Source organism: Lactuca saligna, chromosome 9 (genome assembly GCF_052625555.1).
Source record: "Lactuca saligna cultivar CGN05327 chromosome 9, ASM5262555v1, whole genome shotgun sequence".
In the NCBI taxonomy this organism is placed as follows: domain Eukaryota; kingdom Viridiplantae; phylum Streptophyta; class Magnoliopsida; order Asterales; family Asteraceae; genus Lactuca; species Lactuca saligna.
Genome location: NC_136425.1, coordinates 174309564 through 174328140, shown reverse-complemented (window position 1 = coordinate 174328140; position 18577 = coordinate 174309564). Strand labels below are relative to the sequence as shown.

Here is an 18577-nt window from a genome sequence, read left to right as displayed (position 1 = left end):
CAACAAAACTGGAGTTTGTCTATATTCTTATCTATGTCGATGACATTCTCATTACCTAAAATGACAACTAGTTCCTAAACTCTTTCATACTCCAACTTGGTCGAATGGTCGTTGTTTTTCATTGAAGGATCTTGGGGAGTTGCATCAATTTTGGGTATGAAGTTATTCACACCACTTCTAGTCTTTTTCTCTCTCAACATCATCACATCAATGATCTCCTAGACACTTTCTCTATGACCAGAGCTAATGTGTTATATGACTTCGTTACTTATTAAAGATGGATCTAATCCTATTGATACCATCCTTACAAAACAAATGTTGGAAGTCTCCATTATCTCTCCTTGGTGCATCATGATGTCTCACTTGCAGTAAACCACATCTCCTTGTTAATACATTCCCCAACCGAATTATATTGGACTTCACTCAAATGTGTTATATGTTATTTAATGAGTATAATCCATAATGGTCTTTTTCTTTATATAAAGTCGCTACATTTAGAATAAATGTCTCTACTAACTCATATTTGTGAGGAAATCACTATAATGGCTCTTCTACCACTACATATATTATCAATTTGGGTTCTAATCCCATTTCTTGGAAGTCTTCACGCCCCGTCGCTACCGCAAACACCTTTAGCAGTGAAACACAAGTATTAGTGGCAACAACTGAATTAATCAGGGGAAAATGTACACATCGACACTGGTCGCTGCTATTGCCTTTTTGTGATGATCTATTGATTTTCAACCATTAGATCGACGACATTAATCAGTAGTTGGGATTCGTCCAAAAACACTCACAATGATCGTGGTTACCAAGTGTTACTGGACACCTTTAGCAGCGACACTCGAAAGTGTCACCGGCTATTGTTTGCGTCGCCATTAAATGTGTCGCAGGTAATGAATGTATTTCTTGTAGTGTAAAAATCAAAGATAAATACAAAATGCTAGTTCGATTAAACTTTGTGATGTATAATTAGGAAAATATAAAGTAAAGTCTGATTAAGAAAAATAGGAACACAAACTTACTTCGTGATGTAACTGTGAAAATTAAAAGAATATGATAAGATAACATGGAAAACGGTACTTCGCAAAACAATTTTATCTTCGTGGATCGTGTATTTTAACATGGCGGTTCACAATTTGGTAAAATTTGAGTGAAGAAGTGAACACTTAGGGCCTGTTTGATATGCAATTGATTGGATCCGGTCAGCACTTTTGGCTGACTCGGTTCAGTCAACGCGTTTGATAAAAGGCTAAACACGTTTGGCCCAGTCCAATCCTCTGATCCGGTCATAGAAATTTGGCTGACTCGGTCCTGAGTAAAAAATGGACTGACAAATCTCTCCGTTTTGCCCTTGAACTTCCCCATCGTGAACGACATCACAAACGCTCTCTTCCTCCATCGACACTTCCTAACCTGCAGTCTCCTTCCTTCGACGTCTCCTTCATCCACCTCCGCCAATGCCTTCCTGCGCCAATGCGCCGTCTTCCTCATATGAGGGTTTTTTTTTCCTTCAATCTTTGGTTTCAATCACAAAGCCATGAACTCGAACACCTTATTGGAATATTGAAATTTTTTAGAGTCTTAAGTGGAATGTATGAAACCATATGATTGTTCTAATGAGCTCAAGTTATTTTATTTATAAAGTGGGACTATCAATTGAGATCACGAATGCTTTAATCTTGTGTGCATGTATATTTTGTAATATGAGTTAGAAACAATTATTGAGATCACGGATTCTTTAATCTTGTGTTCAATGAATATTTTGTAATATGAGTTGAAACAATTATTGAGATCATGGATTCTTTAATCTTGTGTGCAATGAATACTTTGTAGTATGAGTTGAAAATGTGGTAATCTTGATATATTAGCCTTGATATTTTGTAATGAGTTAAAAATGTGGTTATCTTGATATATTAGCCTCTCAATAGAACATACTTTTTAAACCATTCTATATTCTATTAAGCTATGTCTTGTCGGTGCTCTAATTAAAACATTATCCTTGTAATGTCCATGGTGACAACAAATAATAAAACAAAAAGTGAATCCACATCCAGATCTTCAGAAGTGTTTTACAATACAACAAACCAACTTGCTTAATATTAGAGTCAAGTCAAGTTTCTTGAAACTTTGAAGTCATGCCCTCTTCGAACACAATACCCACACCCTTCTCTACTACAAATAATCAACCTTCAATCTTCTTTTTTCACATCAAACTCTTCTCAAAAAATCCACAAAATTTAATCAATCTCATCAAAGAAATTGAGAAATTCAACAATGACAGTCATATTCGTTGTTTTTGTGTCATTTGGCTGTGTTTTCTTCTTAGCACTCCCCTTATTTGCTTTATGTTACATCCTAAAAAAGTCTAAATGCAGCAAGATGGCTGAAAAAAGTGAAATGGTGCATATCGATGAGCATTTGAAGGTGAATGAGAATATTTTGCAAGGTCCAAATGGCACGAAGTTAGTTGCAATTACAATTGATGATGATTTACATGTTGATGAAGAAGAAGAATGCAGGAAGAATGAGAAACTTGGAAAAGCGCTTCATTAAACATGTTGTGATGGAATTCATGCTCAGAGTACAACGTTAAAGCTTGAAATTTGAATTTGATGGTGTAAATACTAAATAAAGCTTGTGGAATTTAATTTATTATGAATATGGGACTGTTTCTCTTTTATTAGTAATAAAACATTACATTTAATTAAGAATTGAGAAATATATATAATGGATTATATAGTCATTTCAAGTTTGATGGGAATCAAATCCACACACTACTCAAAAGACAAAATTTACAACTTTTAGACTATCCTCACAAAAGCCAAAGAAAACAACAAACCTCTACGACTAATTTTGTAATTTTCTGTAACATTAACCGACATAATTATCACTTTGACAATATTGTATCTCAAAAAATTTAAAATGGCTCGAAATTAAATCAATTGTAAGTAAACGTTTTCATAGAATAAAAAACATAACCTACTTTTCTCTATAAAAAGAAGTCTAATCTATTATCAAAAGTTTATTAAGATAAAATAAAATTAAATTAAACTCTATACTTTCAACAAAAACAACAATATGGAAGAAATATTGACATAAAACATAAAACCCAAAATTCCTAAAAAATTTTGTTCAAAATAAAACTTTTAAATTCGTAGTTTCGAACTCATTTTTTCTTTAATTAAAGTTTTTTTTTTTTTAATGCTAAAATATAAGTTTGTAAAAGCTAGTTGTCAAATATAGATATTAGAATATACATTTCTTAACGTAAACAACGAAAACTTTTTAGTCCACATACCACAATTGCTCAAAAATAAAACGAAACTTGAAAACCTAATCAACGTTTTCATTATTTTTTCACACATATAAAAAAAGAACACAATCTAAATTACCAACAAAAAGAAAAAAAAAAAAAAAAATCTAAATCTCACCTACGAATGCATAATAAATAGAGTTTTCTTTTTGCATAAACAAAAAATCTTTTTAGCATTTAAGCACTAGTTATCGATTCATCTTTGGCATTCCAATATCTGTTGAAAAACCACATCGTATCAGCCGTCACTGAATATCCATCTTGATTCCTATGCCACGCGTAGTATGCATGCGTTCTGTTCTTAATGTCAAAAGTAGCATGCCCAAAACTCGCTTCCCTAAATGCTGAATAATCTGGTTGTGGCTCAGTCATGCTACACACCACCATAAAATAAAATCACAATTTTTTATAAAAGTGTCAAATATGTATTATATAAATTTTAGGAAAAAAAAAAAAAAACATTACTTAGTTGCTAAACCCTCGAGGTTTCCTCCATCTCCAATGGTTATGTACACGGGGGCGGATTGGTCTTTTATAGGTTTGCAGATACCATTGACAATGTTGTAAGCAACGTTCGATATACGTTCCTACACAAATGCAAAAACGAAGCAATGTCATCTATTTGTTTATTGTATGCAAAAAGAGCAACATATTTTCATTGATTTTTTTTATTATAACACCCTACTTTTTTTTTTCGTGTTACATTAACATTTTACTTCAAAAAACCTACCGAAATAAAACATAACGTCTTGTTAATAATTGGGTAGATTTTTCAAAGTAGAATGTTTTAATAAGTACAATGTTGTAATACAGAGAAATGAAAGTATGATGGTATAATACAGATATAAAAGATGACTTACCGAGCGTTCATAGGCATGAACATGGCCCGCAAACACAACATCAACTTTATATTTAATAAACCATGGTTCATACATAACCCTCATGGTTTCACCTTCCATGTAGTGATAATTGTAGCTATTATACCATGGAGAGTGCATTACAACAATCAACCATGGAGTCTCGGTTCGGTTGACTTTTGGTAGTTCTTTTTCGAGCCATTTGTATTGAGGGGTGTATTTACCTAACAAAATATGTTAGATTTCAAATATATTGTATCTTTATGATTTTATAATTGATGAAAGTAAATATGAAATTTTGGGGTGTTACCATATGCGGAATATGAAGCCAAAATAATGATGTAAGATGAAGCTCTCTTGATAGAGTACCAAAAAGGAGCGGTGCTTTGTGATGATTTATAAGGGACAGGATACCGGTGAGTGTAAGGCTTGAAAGGTTCATCCTCTCCCTATAAAATATTTATCAAACATGGAATTGAGATTTTAAGAAGGTCAACAATGTTGACTTTGACTTTTTGAGTCAAATGAATTTGTCTTTTGTACAATTTTGGAAATAATTGACAATTTCGAATTTTGAAAATCTTTTAAGTCAAATTTTCAATTTCAATTTCGAATTTGGAATTTTAGGATAAAATCAAATTTCAATTTCGAATTTTGAAAATCTTTTAATGACCTTAGAAGTCAAAATGAGATGAGAAAGAAGGTAGTGGATAATATTACAACAAACTAGTTATTTTTTATTTATTTTTTAATTTCAAATGCACAATTTAATCAACATCAATTTCAGAAATTAATAACGCGATCTTTCACATAAAGGGGGGAAAAACTTACGATTTCAGGAACAAAATCGATTTCATGATTTCCGGCAGTCCAAATCCAGGGTTGATACGCCGTACTTCTCTCCGTAAACCTTCCCCACGAATCCCATCTCCGGTTATCGTGATTCGGATAGTTATCAGCGTAGGAAAGGTCTCCGACAAACAACACAGTTTCACCTTTCGTTGGATTCATCTCATAATGCGTAAGTGTAATGTTCGAATCATAACTCTGCCCCAAATCCCCTGCAAATTATAACACAAAAACACGAATCAAAATTCCAATCTTTTTCAAGTTTCATCGTAGAAAATCTGTAAAGAAACACAATACCAATTAGGCCGAAAGTGTAAGGAACATCGGGTCCAACTTCGGGTGGAGTGGTGAACCAGAAAGTCCGTTTTGTGTGGTCAAGCCCAACAGAATAGAAGTATTTCGTATCATGCTGCCAATTGCCACCCACATTCATCCGAAAACAGTTAGTCAAATTTTGACTGGATTTCAAACTTTTTACTATTATATTTTCAGTCTTTTATTTAATAAGATAATAATTATTATTATTATTATTATTCAAATAAAACTAAAAATATAATGTTTTTTATTGTGATATTTGCCATAAAATTATTATAAAAGTTAAGAATTTTGTTGAAAAAATTACCCTCAAATGAGTGAGATTGCAATGATGGATGAAACCCGAAGTGTAATTGAAGAATGAGTATTTAGTAAGCATGCCTTCGGCTTTTCTCTTCTTTTTGCTGTTTTGAGGCCAATAGATAACAGTATTTGAACCGGGTTCATCCATTGTCACCCATGTTACAAGCATGGCTTTTCCAACATGATCGCCTTGTGTTATATGAACCTAAAAAGACAAAAAAAAAAAAAAAAACTATATTTAAAAAAAAAAAAAAAGCAAGAAAAAACAATTATAAAGATAGTTGTTATTATTATTATTTTGGGTATACATAATTATTCAACCGGTTCACAAGATTCATGCCGGCCGAGTGGCTCCTAATTTTTCAAACCCAAAATTAATAGAAACCACAAAAGAACAAAACCCATCAACGAAAACTGCATGTGGATTAGTAAAAGTCCAAAACCCATCAAGACTTATCTCAAAAATTTAAAATAAAAGAAAATTTGCAGAAAGGGTTATCAAGATGTATCGCAAAATCTTCGAAAATTACAAATGGATTCCTTAAATCAATACAAAATAACAAAGAACTATTGTTTTTACAAAATGGGTTTTGAAAATTGATAAAAACCCATCGATATTAATCACAAAGATCTTTTAGAAAAATAAAGAAAAAAAGAAAACCAGATTCTGAAACGGTGAAACCTATGAACATGGCAAATGAGAAAGAAGAAGAAAGAAAATACGATATAAAAACCAGACCTGTTGAGGCGCATTATAGCCAGGAGGCGTGATGAAGACATCAGCATCGAGAGGCATATCAATTGTTTTTTCAACTTTTCTTACGAAACTGCTGGTTGATCCACCATCAACACACAGAGTAGAAGCAAACACTAAAACACCAAGAACAAAAGCAAAAACAGAGCAACAGTAGACACCCATTTTACCCTACGCACCACAATCTTTCTTAAGAGATTAACCAAGATATATATATTTATAGAGTGAGAATTAGAAAACGAATAGGAATATGCAAACAAGATATTCCATTATTTGTCAACGAGTTCTAGATTGCAACTAAAACCCCCGATTTTTTCTATTAACCCGGGATCTCGATAGGTACTAACTAGCTAACTTTAAGGAGGATCAGACACTTAAATCTAGACAGTGTATATAATCTTGAAACACGTTTAAAAGAAAATCAATTTAAGTTTTACAACTTTGATCCATGAGTTTAGTACATTTTTTAATTTTGGTTCCTAAAGAATCATGTTGCAATTTTGGTCTTTCTTTTGAAGTTTTTAATGATTTTGTCCATACTCCATTTTATATGGCTATATTACATTATATATATATATATATATATATATATATATATATATATATATATATAAAATTGATTTATTGATAGTTTCATATTTATACATTTATTTATATATTATTTTAATACATTTGAGCTATATTCTGATGAAATGTAAAGATATTTGGTACTTATAATGTTTGAATTCTATTTCGCAGCCAAAAATGACATTCTCAAGGATAAAAGATTGAAATTGAAAAAAAAAAAAAGCTAGATACTTGTTGGGGCTGGAGCTGAAATTAGGAGAAGAATGAAGAAGAAATCAAGAAAATGGAAACTCCCACGACGTGGACATTTGATTCCCATGGCCTGGCATAAAGAATCTTCTCGATCCCTACATTAAACCCTTCTCACGACATGACCATCTATTGGTCACGAAGTAACCACATGTCAACAAAAGAATCATCTACAGACTTGCACAGCTTCCTTAGCGCATACGAGATTACTACGTTTCTCACGACGTGAAACTCTTATTGTCACGTCGCAAGAGCTGAATTTTGGAAAGTATAAATATCAATCTTTTAATTGAAATCAGAAGAGTGAGAGCAAATAGCTACGATTGAAAAGCGAAAAAAAATACATTCTAAGAACCCTTTGAAAGCATAAGAAGATTATAGATTGAGAGATTAAGAGATTGAAGCAAGATTTCCACATAAATCATTCGGTTTACTAGTTTTTACCATGTCTTATCTAGTTAAATCAGATTTTGTGTGTTTTTCTTTTGTAATCATGAGCTAAAACCATATATTTTCGTTTAGTGGTGATGAACCCTCATATTATGTGTTAGTTTCTATTTTCATAGACTTATTGAAGTTGGTTTAGCTTGTGTTTGATAGATCAATACCTATTATGTTAAAAGTTTTAATCTTTGTTGCTTAGATTTCAAGTTTAGTGTGGTTAGATGATCACTTTGATTGCATGAACTTGTTTACCTAGTTGTTTATGAATCCTAAATTGCTAGAGGTGGTGATTGACTAAATCCTAGATTAAGTAATAAATAGGGAAATCTTCAGAAAAGTCTCAATATTTACGGAAAAGTTACACTTAAGTTCCAAGATTTTTTTTTAACGAAAAAGTTCTGAAAACCGGCAAAATTTTGCAGTTTGACCATTTTTGACCGGTTGAAACTGATACCAAATTAATTTGGGACTATTTCGTAAACTAACCAAAAATATTGTGACTTTTCTGTAAACAAAAAATAGTATGGCTTTTCTGTAAACAAAAATATTATGACTTTTCTACAAACATTATTATTATTATTATTATTATTATTATTATTATATAAATAAGAATACTATTTTTTGAACTTGTTATTATTAATATTGTTACTAATACATATAAATGTATTTAAATGAAAAAATAATATTAATGACATTGTTTAATGGTAGAGGTGGAGGAGATGGTAATGTTTTTAGCACTGAAATTCTAAATGTCTCATTGTATATTTTTACTTTGCATATTGTCATTTCACATTTGTTATTATTGTTTTCAATTCAGAATAGTAATACTTAACAATTTAAAAGAAGTTGCATATTTGTAAAATTGTTTATAAATAGTTTAAGGTAAAAGGGTTTCTCACTTTGTATATAAAATTGTTTAAGGCTGAGCACCAGAGACCTCACGGCAAGGTCCAGTCGTTGGATATCCCGCTGTGGAAATGGGAAGATATTATGTCACACCCCCAAACCAGAACGGCGGAAACGTTCGGGGGCGGATGACTTCATGTGGTAACGTAACAAATGAATACATAGTAAAGAAAGCAATACAATCATCATATATATAATTGAAAGTTTACATTGTTTAAAACAGTACATGTTCCAAAACCAATTACAATATGATGCCAAAAATACGAATTTAAACTGGCGCCGCAGCGTTCCTTCTTCAAAAAGTTGTTTGGTACCTGCAATTACTGAGTCCTTGGGACATACAAGTAGTTTTGAAAGAGTAGATCAGCATTTAAGCTGGTGAGTTTCATAAGTATTTAAATGATAGTATTTATATGAACTAAAATGAAATGGTTTGTTTTTGTTTGTTAGTTTCTAGAAAATCCCATATTTCCTATTGGTATAAATGTAGCCTTAAATCAAAACCAATGTTTGTTAGAAAGTTGATGTTTTCCCATCTGTGAGTAGTGGTTTAGAAGTTCCAAACTTGTATCACAATTAGGTTTTTCATGCCTAAAGTAGTTAATTTATGTACGTATAAAACCTCCAATACGTCTGAAAAACCCCGTAAATCAATGTGTTTTTAATACTCTAGGTGAGTTTTATAACCATGCTATTGACTAGAAATGCATATACACAACGTTCTTCAGGCGTTGGAATGTTCTAACGTTTGTCACCCCAAATGGTGTATTGTAGCTAACAGTCAGTGTGCGGGGTTGTCAATTCCGTATAGATCTATACACAAACACCATGTTCCCCCTCCAAGGGATTCTGGTATATAATACAGGACTTGAAATATGTACTCGAGCGTACGTGAAGTTTAATGTCTCACAAAACTTAGTATAAAACAGATTTACGTGTGAAAATGTTCGTTTGTTCTTGTATATGAAAGTAACTTCTTGAAATAATATTTCCAGTATGTAAAAGTTCATAGTGTTCTCGTAAAACTATAACTATTATAGTTTCCTAAAAGTGTGTTTCCTTTGTATAATAATCCCTAGTGAAAATGCTCACTTGTTATGAAAAATATAATTTTTGTAGTGCCAAAACTGGACACATATACCTGTAGTATAAACAGAGTGTTTGATTTACATAAAGACATAAATCATTTCTTATTTCAAAAGATAAGATGTTATCGTGGTATAATTTGCATACGAAAGTTTCCCTATAATAGTTATAAATCACATATGATTTCATTGATAAAAAGCGTATAATGAAACTTTATTATATAACACACGATAATAATCAAGTGTTTTACTTGTATCCCCCCCCCCCCCCCCCCCCCGCTTAAAAGCATATAAAAGTATTTATAAAACATTTAAAATTGTGGATTGTAGGGGTATGAACTCACTTGAAAGATCGAAGAAGGCGAGATGAAAACCGGACATAATTTCGACTCGAGAAAGCGGATTTTCTCGGGATTCTCGGGAATCTCAGGAGCACAAACGACCTTCAGGACTTGAGCAAGGTAACCGGGACTTCGGGATAGCACGTGCACAGAAAACGAGACAAAAACGCAATAAAGATGAGAGGAATTGGCCCTTCTCTTCGGAACCCTCGAATCCCTTTTATAGGGGTGGGAACCGCCTCGGTACGCTGGGCGTACTCGTGCGTCATGCGTGACCGCATCCTCGACTGCTTCGGACTCCGGATGGGACGAGGCATAGCCTCGCATAGGATGCAACGTGGACGATCCGAGGCCTAGGCCTCGAGTACGCTGGGCGTACGCGTGTACGCTGGTCGTACTCGGCCCGTGACTCAGCCTTCGGATAATACCGAAATTAAATTAAAAATTATATTTGTAATATTTAATAAACTTCAAAAATTCATATCTTCTTCATACGAACTCCATTTTCGATGTTCTTTATATCCACGCGCAGGTGGGACTATACTCTACAACTTTCGTTTAGATTCCGTCAGCAAATTTTGAAATTATTTTTATTATTTATTTTTAAAAGGTCGCGGTAAGAAAATTTCATTAGAAATTCATAACTTCATTATCTGACGTCTGTTTTTGCCAGACTTTTTACCGTTGAAAAACCATTGTCGAGACTCTCGATTCTCATTTAGGTCATTCCGGTCAAAAGTCGCTCGATCTCTGTTTCGAGTTTTTAGCTATCCGTTGCTAAGCTAAACTTGGAAAATTCATAACTTCCTTATACGAAGTCAGATTTGGGCGTTCTTTTTACGTACGATCACAGTTTAATGACATCTAACATAATAAGTAATTTAATTAATGATTTTTGGATATTTTATTTTCGAAGTTAATTTCATTATAACAAATGTGGTAACAATACTTGACTTTTTAGGTCGTTACATAGAGTTGAAATATCGGGTTGTCACATATTACGATAGATTTTATCACGAAGCTTCCCAGGACCGCACGAGGCGTAGATTCGATTTGGGTCATCGTCGATCGATTGACCAAGAGCGCTCATTTTATTCTGATTCAAAAGAGTATTTCGGCCGAAAGGTTTTCCGATATCTATATCAGGGAGGTGGTGGCGAGGCACGGGGTGCCAGTTTTGGTGATTTTAGACAGGGATGTGCGGTTCACTTCCATGTTTTGGAAGAAGTTTCATGACGAGTTGGGTACTCGTCTGCATTTTAGCACCGCCTTTCACCCGCAGACAGATGGGTAGAGTGAGCGGACCATCCAGACCTTGGAGGACATGATGTGGGCGTGTGTTCTAGACTTCAGAGGTAGTTAGGATACTTACCTTCCATTGGCATAGTTCTTCTATAACAATAGTTATCATGCGAGCATCGACCGTCCTCCTTTCGAGATGTTGTATGAGATGAAGTGCAGGACCCCGATATGCTGGGGAGAGGTTGGGCAGAGGGTCATGAAGAGTACCAAAGTGGTACTCAAGACTACGAAGAGGATCCAGCAGGTCCGTAACAAACTTCAGATGGCTCAGAGTCGGCTAAAAAGTTATGCCGACAAGCATCAGTCGGACCTGGAGTTCCAGGTCGGGGACATGGTGCTCCTGAAGGTGTCGCCTTGGAAGGGCGTCATTCGATTCAGGAAGCGGGGCAAGTTGGGCCCCAGGTATATCGGACCCTTCAGGGTTATAGCCCGGGTGGGCAAAGTGGCATATAGGCTGGACCTGCCAGCCGAACTCAATCAGATTCATAGCACTTTTCACGTCTCCTAATTACATAAATGTTTGGTGGACGATTCGGCAGTGGTACCTTTAGATGATATTCAGGTCGATGACAGCCTGAATTACATCGAGCGACCTGTAGCGATCCTCGTCCGGAAGTCGAAGGATTTGAGGAACAAGAGGGTCGAGCTGGTGAAGGTGCAATGGAAGCACCGGAAGGGCTCATAATGGACTTGGGAGCCGGTAGATGAGATGATGGAGCATTACACATAGCTTTTCCAGGAACGAGCAGCAGACTTTGAGGACGAAGTCTAAAATAAGTAGGGGAGATTTGTAGCACCTGGTTCCTAGTATGTATTTTATTTAAGTATTTGCATTTTTTGGCCTGGGACTCGGCGAGTTGAAGGCCCAACTCGTCGAGTAGAAGCGGATTGGATACGGGATGTAAATGACGGACTCGTCGAGTCGGCTTCCAGACTTGACGAGTAGACTCTGATTGGACAAAACCCTAATCTAAGGTTTTGCACCCTATTTAAGCATCTCATTCAGCCACCCTTCGTCCCTATTGCTTCCAGAACCCCCCCCCCCCCATCTCCCCATAGCAAACCCTAACTGTGTGTGAAGATCTAAAGGCATTTGTGGTGATTTTTGGTGATTTTGATCACAAGAAAAAAGGAAGGGCCTAGAGGGATCAAGAGAAGACCAAGGGAGTTCAAGTTTGTGCATCATTTGCAGTTCGCAGAAGGTATAAAGTCGATACCTTGCTTGTTTATTTGCTAGATCTCTTTTTAGGGAGATTTAGGGCTTTTATAAGCCATTATTAGCGACCACCCATGAATGCAAGCATGGTTGGGGGTTGAGGCTTCAGATCTAGGTCCATGAAGGAGTTACAAGGCAGAAAAGGGCTGCATTTGTGTAACGCCCGCAGATCCGGGCTAGTTAATTTAGAGGCAATAGGGGTCGAAAACAACTTTTCAATAAAAGATTATTTAGAATAAATAATCTTAACCAAGTTGTAGAATATGTCACAAGGTTTCCATACATATAAAGAACGCCAAAATCCGAGTTATAACGAAGAAGTTAAGACCCGTCGAATTTTCGCGACAGAACCGGCACGACATCGGAAAGCGTAAACAGTGAATTTACGATAAAACGAGATTTAGCCTTATAGATCTAAACGATAGTCGTAGAATACGTTAAACCAAGAGCATCCATAAAAAGAACGCCCAAATCTGACTTCGTATGAGGAAGTTATGATTTTTCAAAGTTTCGGCTTAACAATGTACACCCCGAAATTCGAATATCAGATCGAGCGGTTTTTAGCCGACACAACCTAAACGAGAATCGAAGATCTCGTTAATACTAGCGTAACGATAAAAAGACAGACAAAAATGGACGTCGGATGAAGAAGTTATGAATTTTAACGGACCAATCGTGTCCCGGCCTGTTAAACAATATAACTTTTAAAATCAATTCAAAATTAGCCAACGAAGTCTAAACGAAAGTTGTAGAGTACGTTCCCTCCTTCGCGTGGATATAAAGAATGTCGAAAACCGAGCTCGTACGCGAAAGTTATGAATGTTTAAAGTTTGCCCTCGAATTTACGAAACCTAATGCAATGATGATGACGTGGCATGATCTGGACCTTCACTTGCTGATCACGCCTCGCTTCGGATGGATGATGCGTAGCCCTTCGCATACACCCAACGTTCGCATCCGGCGCCCCGCGTACGAGTACGCCTCGAGTACAAAGGCCTTATGCTCCGTGTTCTAGCCTTCCTCGGTCCACAAGCAGCCACGTCGCACCAAGAGACTTCGGGCATGTGTCTTCGGTGTACGTCCAGCATAGTGCGAGCCCTCGCGGTTATAAAAGGAGGCCGAGGCCAGCCTCATTCTTCAATCCAAAATTCACTCTCTCTACAATCTCTCTCTCTCTAACCCATTTTAACCCCCCAAAACCCTAGGTAAACCCCCTAGCACCCGAAAGAAGCCCCGAGGCTCCTGGAGTCACGAGAAAAAGGGTCTTTCGGCTTCGGAAACGCTGCTCCAAGCAAAGCCCGGTTTTCTTTAAAATCCGCTGTAAGTGAGCTACACTAACACAATTTTTAATATAGCTTCCAAATAATTATAGTAGTGTTATTAGGTCCTTAAAATAATTATTTGGGATATTATTATGAGTTATATTGAGTGTTTTTTAACGCTTATATAATAATAATAATAATAGCTAGACTATCAATTAGTCGCGGTTGACGTTAGACTAAACCCTAGTGGTATTGATACTAGGTTTTATCGAAGGAAAATTGTTTTTAGAGTATAGAAGCGTTGTCCGAGTGCTGAGTCACCACCTTTCAGGTGAGTGCATAGTCCCTTTCATGAAGATGATTTTAATACAAGTATTGATTGAAGTGTTAATTATATGTTTATGTGCGAGTTAATTGATGTTGCCTGAAATGCGTGTTAAAGAACATACCTGATTATATATGATAATTTAGGATAAAGAGTAGACCTACATTAATTATGAGGAATATTGGGTAGTATTTTCTTACAAGTACAAATGAGTTATACTCAGATAATAGAACTTTAGTATATGTCATTTATCCGGGAGCATGGATTAGAAACAATCATTGTCTCTAGTCCGAGAGTATGGATTGGACATACTCAACTGTCATTAATTCGGGGGTATGGATTAAGACATAGTGAGTTGTCCTTAGTCCGGGAGTATGGATTAAGACATGGTCATTCGTCCCTAGTCCGAGAGTATGGATTAGGCATAATCATTCGCCATTAATCCGAGAGTATGCATTAGTCATTCATCCCTAGTCTGTGAGTATGGATTAGGCATAAACATTCGTCATTAATCTGAGAGTATGGATTAGGTAAAGCCGTTCATTTCTGATCCGAGAGTATGGATTAGGTAAAACGGTTAATCTTAGGGTTGAGAGTATGGATAGTCTCGTTGTGAGGATTGACGGGGTGGGATAAGAGTTACTTATACATATAATGTGAAATTGTATATTTTGTCAGTTCTAAATTATATATATGATATAACATTGTGGGATTGAAACCCTATGTACTCACCAGGTTTCCCAACCTGACCCACTCAGTTTATTTATATCACAGGTGTTGATATGAAGTCACATTATACTGAGAGATTAAGGAGATATAAATCACTAGTGATAATCAATGTAAGTTCTGTTTATCCTTATGTTTCTGTATTGACGATGACATCCCAAATGTTTTAAAATGATTAAAAATACTTTTCTTCGGAAATGCCTTGATAACGCATTTATTGTGTTTTATTGGGAACAAATTCCGCAACAGTTTTATGAAAGATATTAGTCTGATTTTCAAGCAAGCATAAACAAAATCGGTCTTTTCTAGCCGTGAAAACGGGGATGTCACATTCTGCACCCATGGAAGCCCCCATGCAACTTAAGAGTCTCTTTTAGAGACTTTTAGGCTCGAAGTCCCATACATGCACGTAAAGTTCATAACTTTACGTTCTAGATCGAGTTTAGCGACCTAGATCTATCATTTGGACAAGAGTTGTACACCAGAAATCGAAGAAATAGACTTGGATAGTATCGACTCGGACAGTCGTTCTTGGGACTTGGCGAGTCCGAGGTTAGACTCCCTTTTTTCTGTTTTGGGTCAAAGAGACCCAGTTGAGTATTGGAAAGGTTTTAGAGGGTCCAGGGGAGTGACCCAACGTATTGGGCTAAGCTATAGTCCTGGAGTTCATAGGACTCGGCGAGTGCATGAGCCGACTCGGCGAGTCCAAGGCAATCTCCCAACATTTGAAGATGAACTCGACGAGTTGTTCTTACAACTCGGCGAGTTTAGGACATGATTGGTGATGGGTTATGAGCATTCTAACACTTTCTAAGTATACGTGCAACCCTAATCACCTTGGATCTATGTTTGTCTAATTATCATGCAAAGTTGATTTCCAAGGTTATGTTCCTATCTAGCATACATGGGGAACAATTTTTTTTTGAATGAAAGATAGAACTACATACCTTGTTGTTGAAAGTGTTCCTTAAAACCTTGTGAGCCTAGCACCTCAAGTGTGATGCCTCAAATGCTTCACACAACACCAAATGCAATGAACAAACTTGAGAGAAAACTCTAACACTTGCAAAATCGGCCAAGCCCTCTTCTTCTAGTTAGTGTAGCTGATTTTGGGGAGAAACACATTGCTTATATAGTGTGTTGCATTAGGTAAACCCTAATGTAACATAACTCTTCATTTCTTGATCTATGGGTTAACACCATGGAGCATCCTATGGGTGGAACCCAACTTGACAATCCATGGAGCCTCTTAGCCCACTATATAAGATATGGAAGATTTACATAATCTACCCATATATCTAATTAGTTATCTTTTGATCACTCAATTAATTCTAAATTAACTCTTGATCAAAACTAATTAAATAATATTATTAATATATTAGAACTTATAATATATTAATAACCATAAGTGTTATTTCTCTCATTTAGTTTATTCAATTGCATGATGCCATGCAACCCAAATGGAACATGTCGGGTCGGGTCAAGTGCATACCAGAAATAGTTATGGACTTAGACACCTTATCCAACAACTGGTTCATAGGATAAGGATAAACTCGGCGAGTTGTTCATACAAATCGGCGAGTCGGATGAATGATCCTTCGATGATTTATAAAGGAGAACTCGTCGAGTCATTGCTAAACTCGACGAGTAGAGACGTGGATGAGGACAGTTAAAGGGATAGGGACTCAACGAGTTGGCTGCCTAACTCGGCGAGTCTGGTCAATTGGAAGTTGACTTTGACTTTGACTTGGACTTGGTCAGGGGTAAAATGGTTATTTTACCCTAAGAATAGATATCGGACTCTGATTAAATGTTTTGTGGGGATTATAGCCGCAGGATTTCCGGAGCAACAGCAGATAGAGACTTCCTGCATAGATTATCAGCAGCTACTCGTTCGAGGTGAGTTACCTTCCAGTAGGGGTGGGTCTAAGGCCACAATACCGGCCCACCGACAAGGGTATTTGGTGGATAACTGTGTTTGTGATAATTATCTTGGTATGGTGATGTGCTTTGGTCATGAGATATGCATGTGTGATATGTTATGTGAGTTAATGGTAGTGGTAGGGATTAGTCTTTCCCTGACATCGGTCTTTAGGATCGAGGGGTAGGTTGGTACCCAACTGTAATGTCCAAAAAATTTCAACCAATTTAAACTTTTCAAAAGCAACCCATTTTCATTAATTCATTACAAAAAGGTTTTCAATTCATTTATTATCAGAATATTTCCCAGAACCACATCATAAGTACATAAACATGAGGAGCGGTATGATCACGCCTTCACCTTGCCATGATCTCCTGAAGTACCTGAAACAATACACTGAAAACAGTAAGCCCGAAAGCTTAGTGAGTTACCCCCAAAATACCAACCACTTATACCATACTCATAACATATCATATCATAAATAGAACAGCCATGCACTTCGGGTCTACTGCATGACTGGTCCGCCATAGCGGGCCTTCAGTCCACCTAGTCCACCCTCCGAGTCTAGCCATATACATCGAGTATGCAGTATGGTTGGTCCGCCCGCACCGGGCCTTCAACCCACCTGGTCCACTCTCTGAGTCTACAGTATGACTGGTCCGCCCGCACCGGGCCTTCAGTTGGCCTAGTCCACTCTCCGAGCCTCGGCACGTCTGGTCCACCCTCGTGGGGCCTACGGCCTATCCGGACCGTTCGCTGGGCCTTCGGGATATCCGGTCCGCCCTGGATATGTTGGCCTACAGCACAAAGCGGGACTCGCCTCAACCCAACCCCAATCAACCAACCATGTGCACATAAACATATAATCATATAGCAATTCATCACTAATCAACCGATCTAACAGATCACATACATAACACATTCTAACCAGGATATCGACCTAACCGGTCACTAACATAGCATCATCTTATATACCAGGATTCTGACCTTATCCAGGTCTCTAATATATACCATCCTAACTACCAGGATGCAAACATATAACAAAGCAACAACATAACAACTACCCGGATTTCTATCTGATAAAGGGTCGGCCTTGGTGCCTTAGACCATGTTGATATAGTGAGGATAACTCACCTCGCAACTGTTGACTGAAGAGATAAGATCACGCTGCTCCAAACTTCGACACGAACTCCACCACTGACCAATACCAAATGACTGTACTTAATAAATACCAATAATTACCAAAATACCCTTGGAAGTCAACCGGTCAACTCTTGGTCAATGTCAAAGTCCTCAGTCAAAGTCAAACTTCCTGACTGACTCTACTCGCCAAGTCAACCCGTTGACTCGTCGAGTCCCTATGCTCTGAAAACTCCCATGACGCGACTCAACTCGCTGAGTCGCCCCAAGACTCGCCAAGTCAAACAACTCTGAATCCCTTCACGCCAACTCACCGAGTCATCCCTCGACTCACCGATTCACCGATCAACCAGAAAAGGTTAGAACTCCACAACCAGACTCAGCGAGTCCAAGAACAGACTCGCCGAGTCCAAGGCAATATTCAACAGACTCGCCGAGTTGTTCTTCCAGCTCGTCGAGTCCATGCACATATTCATACTACTCGTCGAGTTCACCCATGTGACTCGCTGAGTCTCTTCAGTTCTCATTCCATACAGAGGATTTTCAAGCCATGCAGGGACTCAAATCTATAGATCCACTCTTCTACAGCCTAGCCCTCACATAAAGTTGCAAACTTTACGTGAAACCAAGGAGATATAAGCTCAAAACACTCTAGGGCTAAGGCTAAAGACAAAAGGGCTTCACTAATAACTCTTAAAC

At 36.9% G+C, this 18577-nt stretch overlaps 1 protein-coding gene across 1 annotated transcript; it reads right to left on the bottom strand.

Moving 5' to 3' along the window:
* Positions 1 to 3317: 3317 nt before the first annotated feature.
* Positions 3318 to 6683, bottom strand: LOC145015109 (purple acid phosphatase-like). The gene is made up of 8 exons (XM_078973559.1): positions 6380 to 6683; positions 5645 to 5845; positions 5320 to 5431; positions 5005 to 5234; positions 4484 to 4622; positions 4177 to 4397; positions 3782 to 3903; positions 3318 to 3689 (listed from the first exon to the last, which is right to left on the bottom strand). The coding sequence occupies exons 1-8, from the start codon at positions 6557 to 6559 to the stop codon at positions 3494 to 3496; spliced, it is 1401 nt and encodes a 466-aa protein (XP_078829685.1). The 5' UTR covers positions 6560 to 6683; the 3' UTR covers positions 3318 to 3493.
* Between the last annotated feature and the right edge of the window lie 11894 nt (positions 6684 to 18577).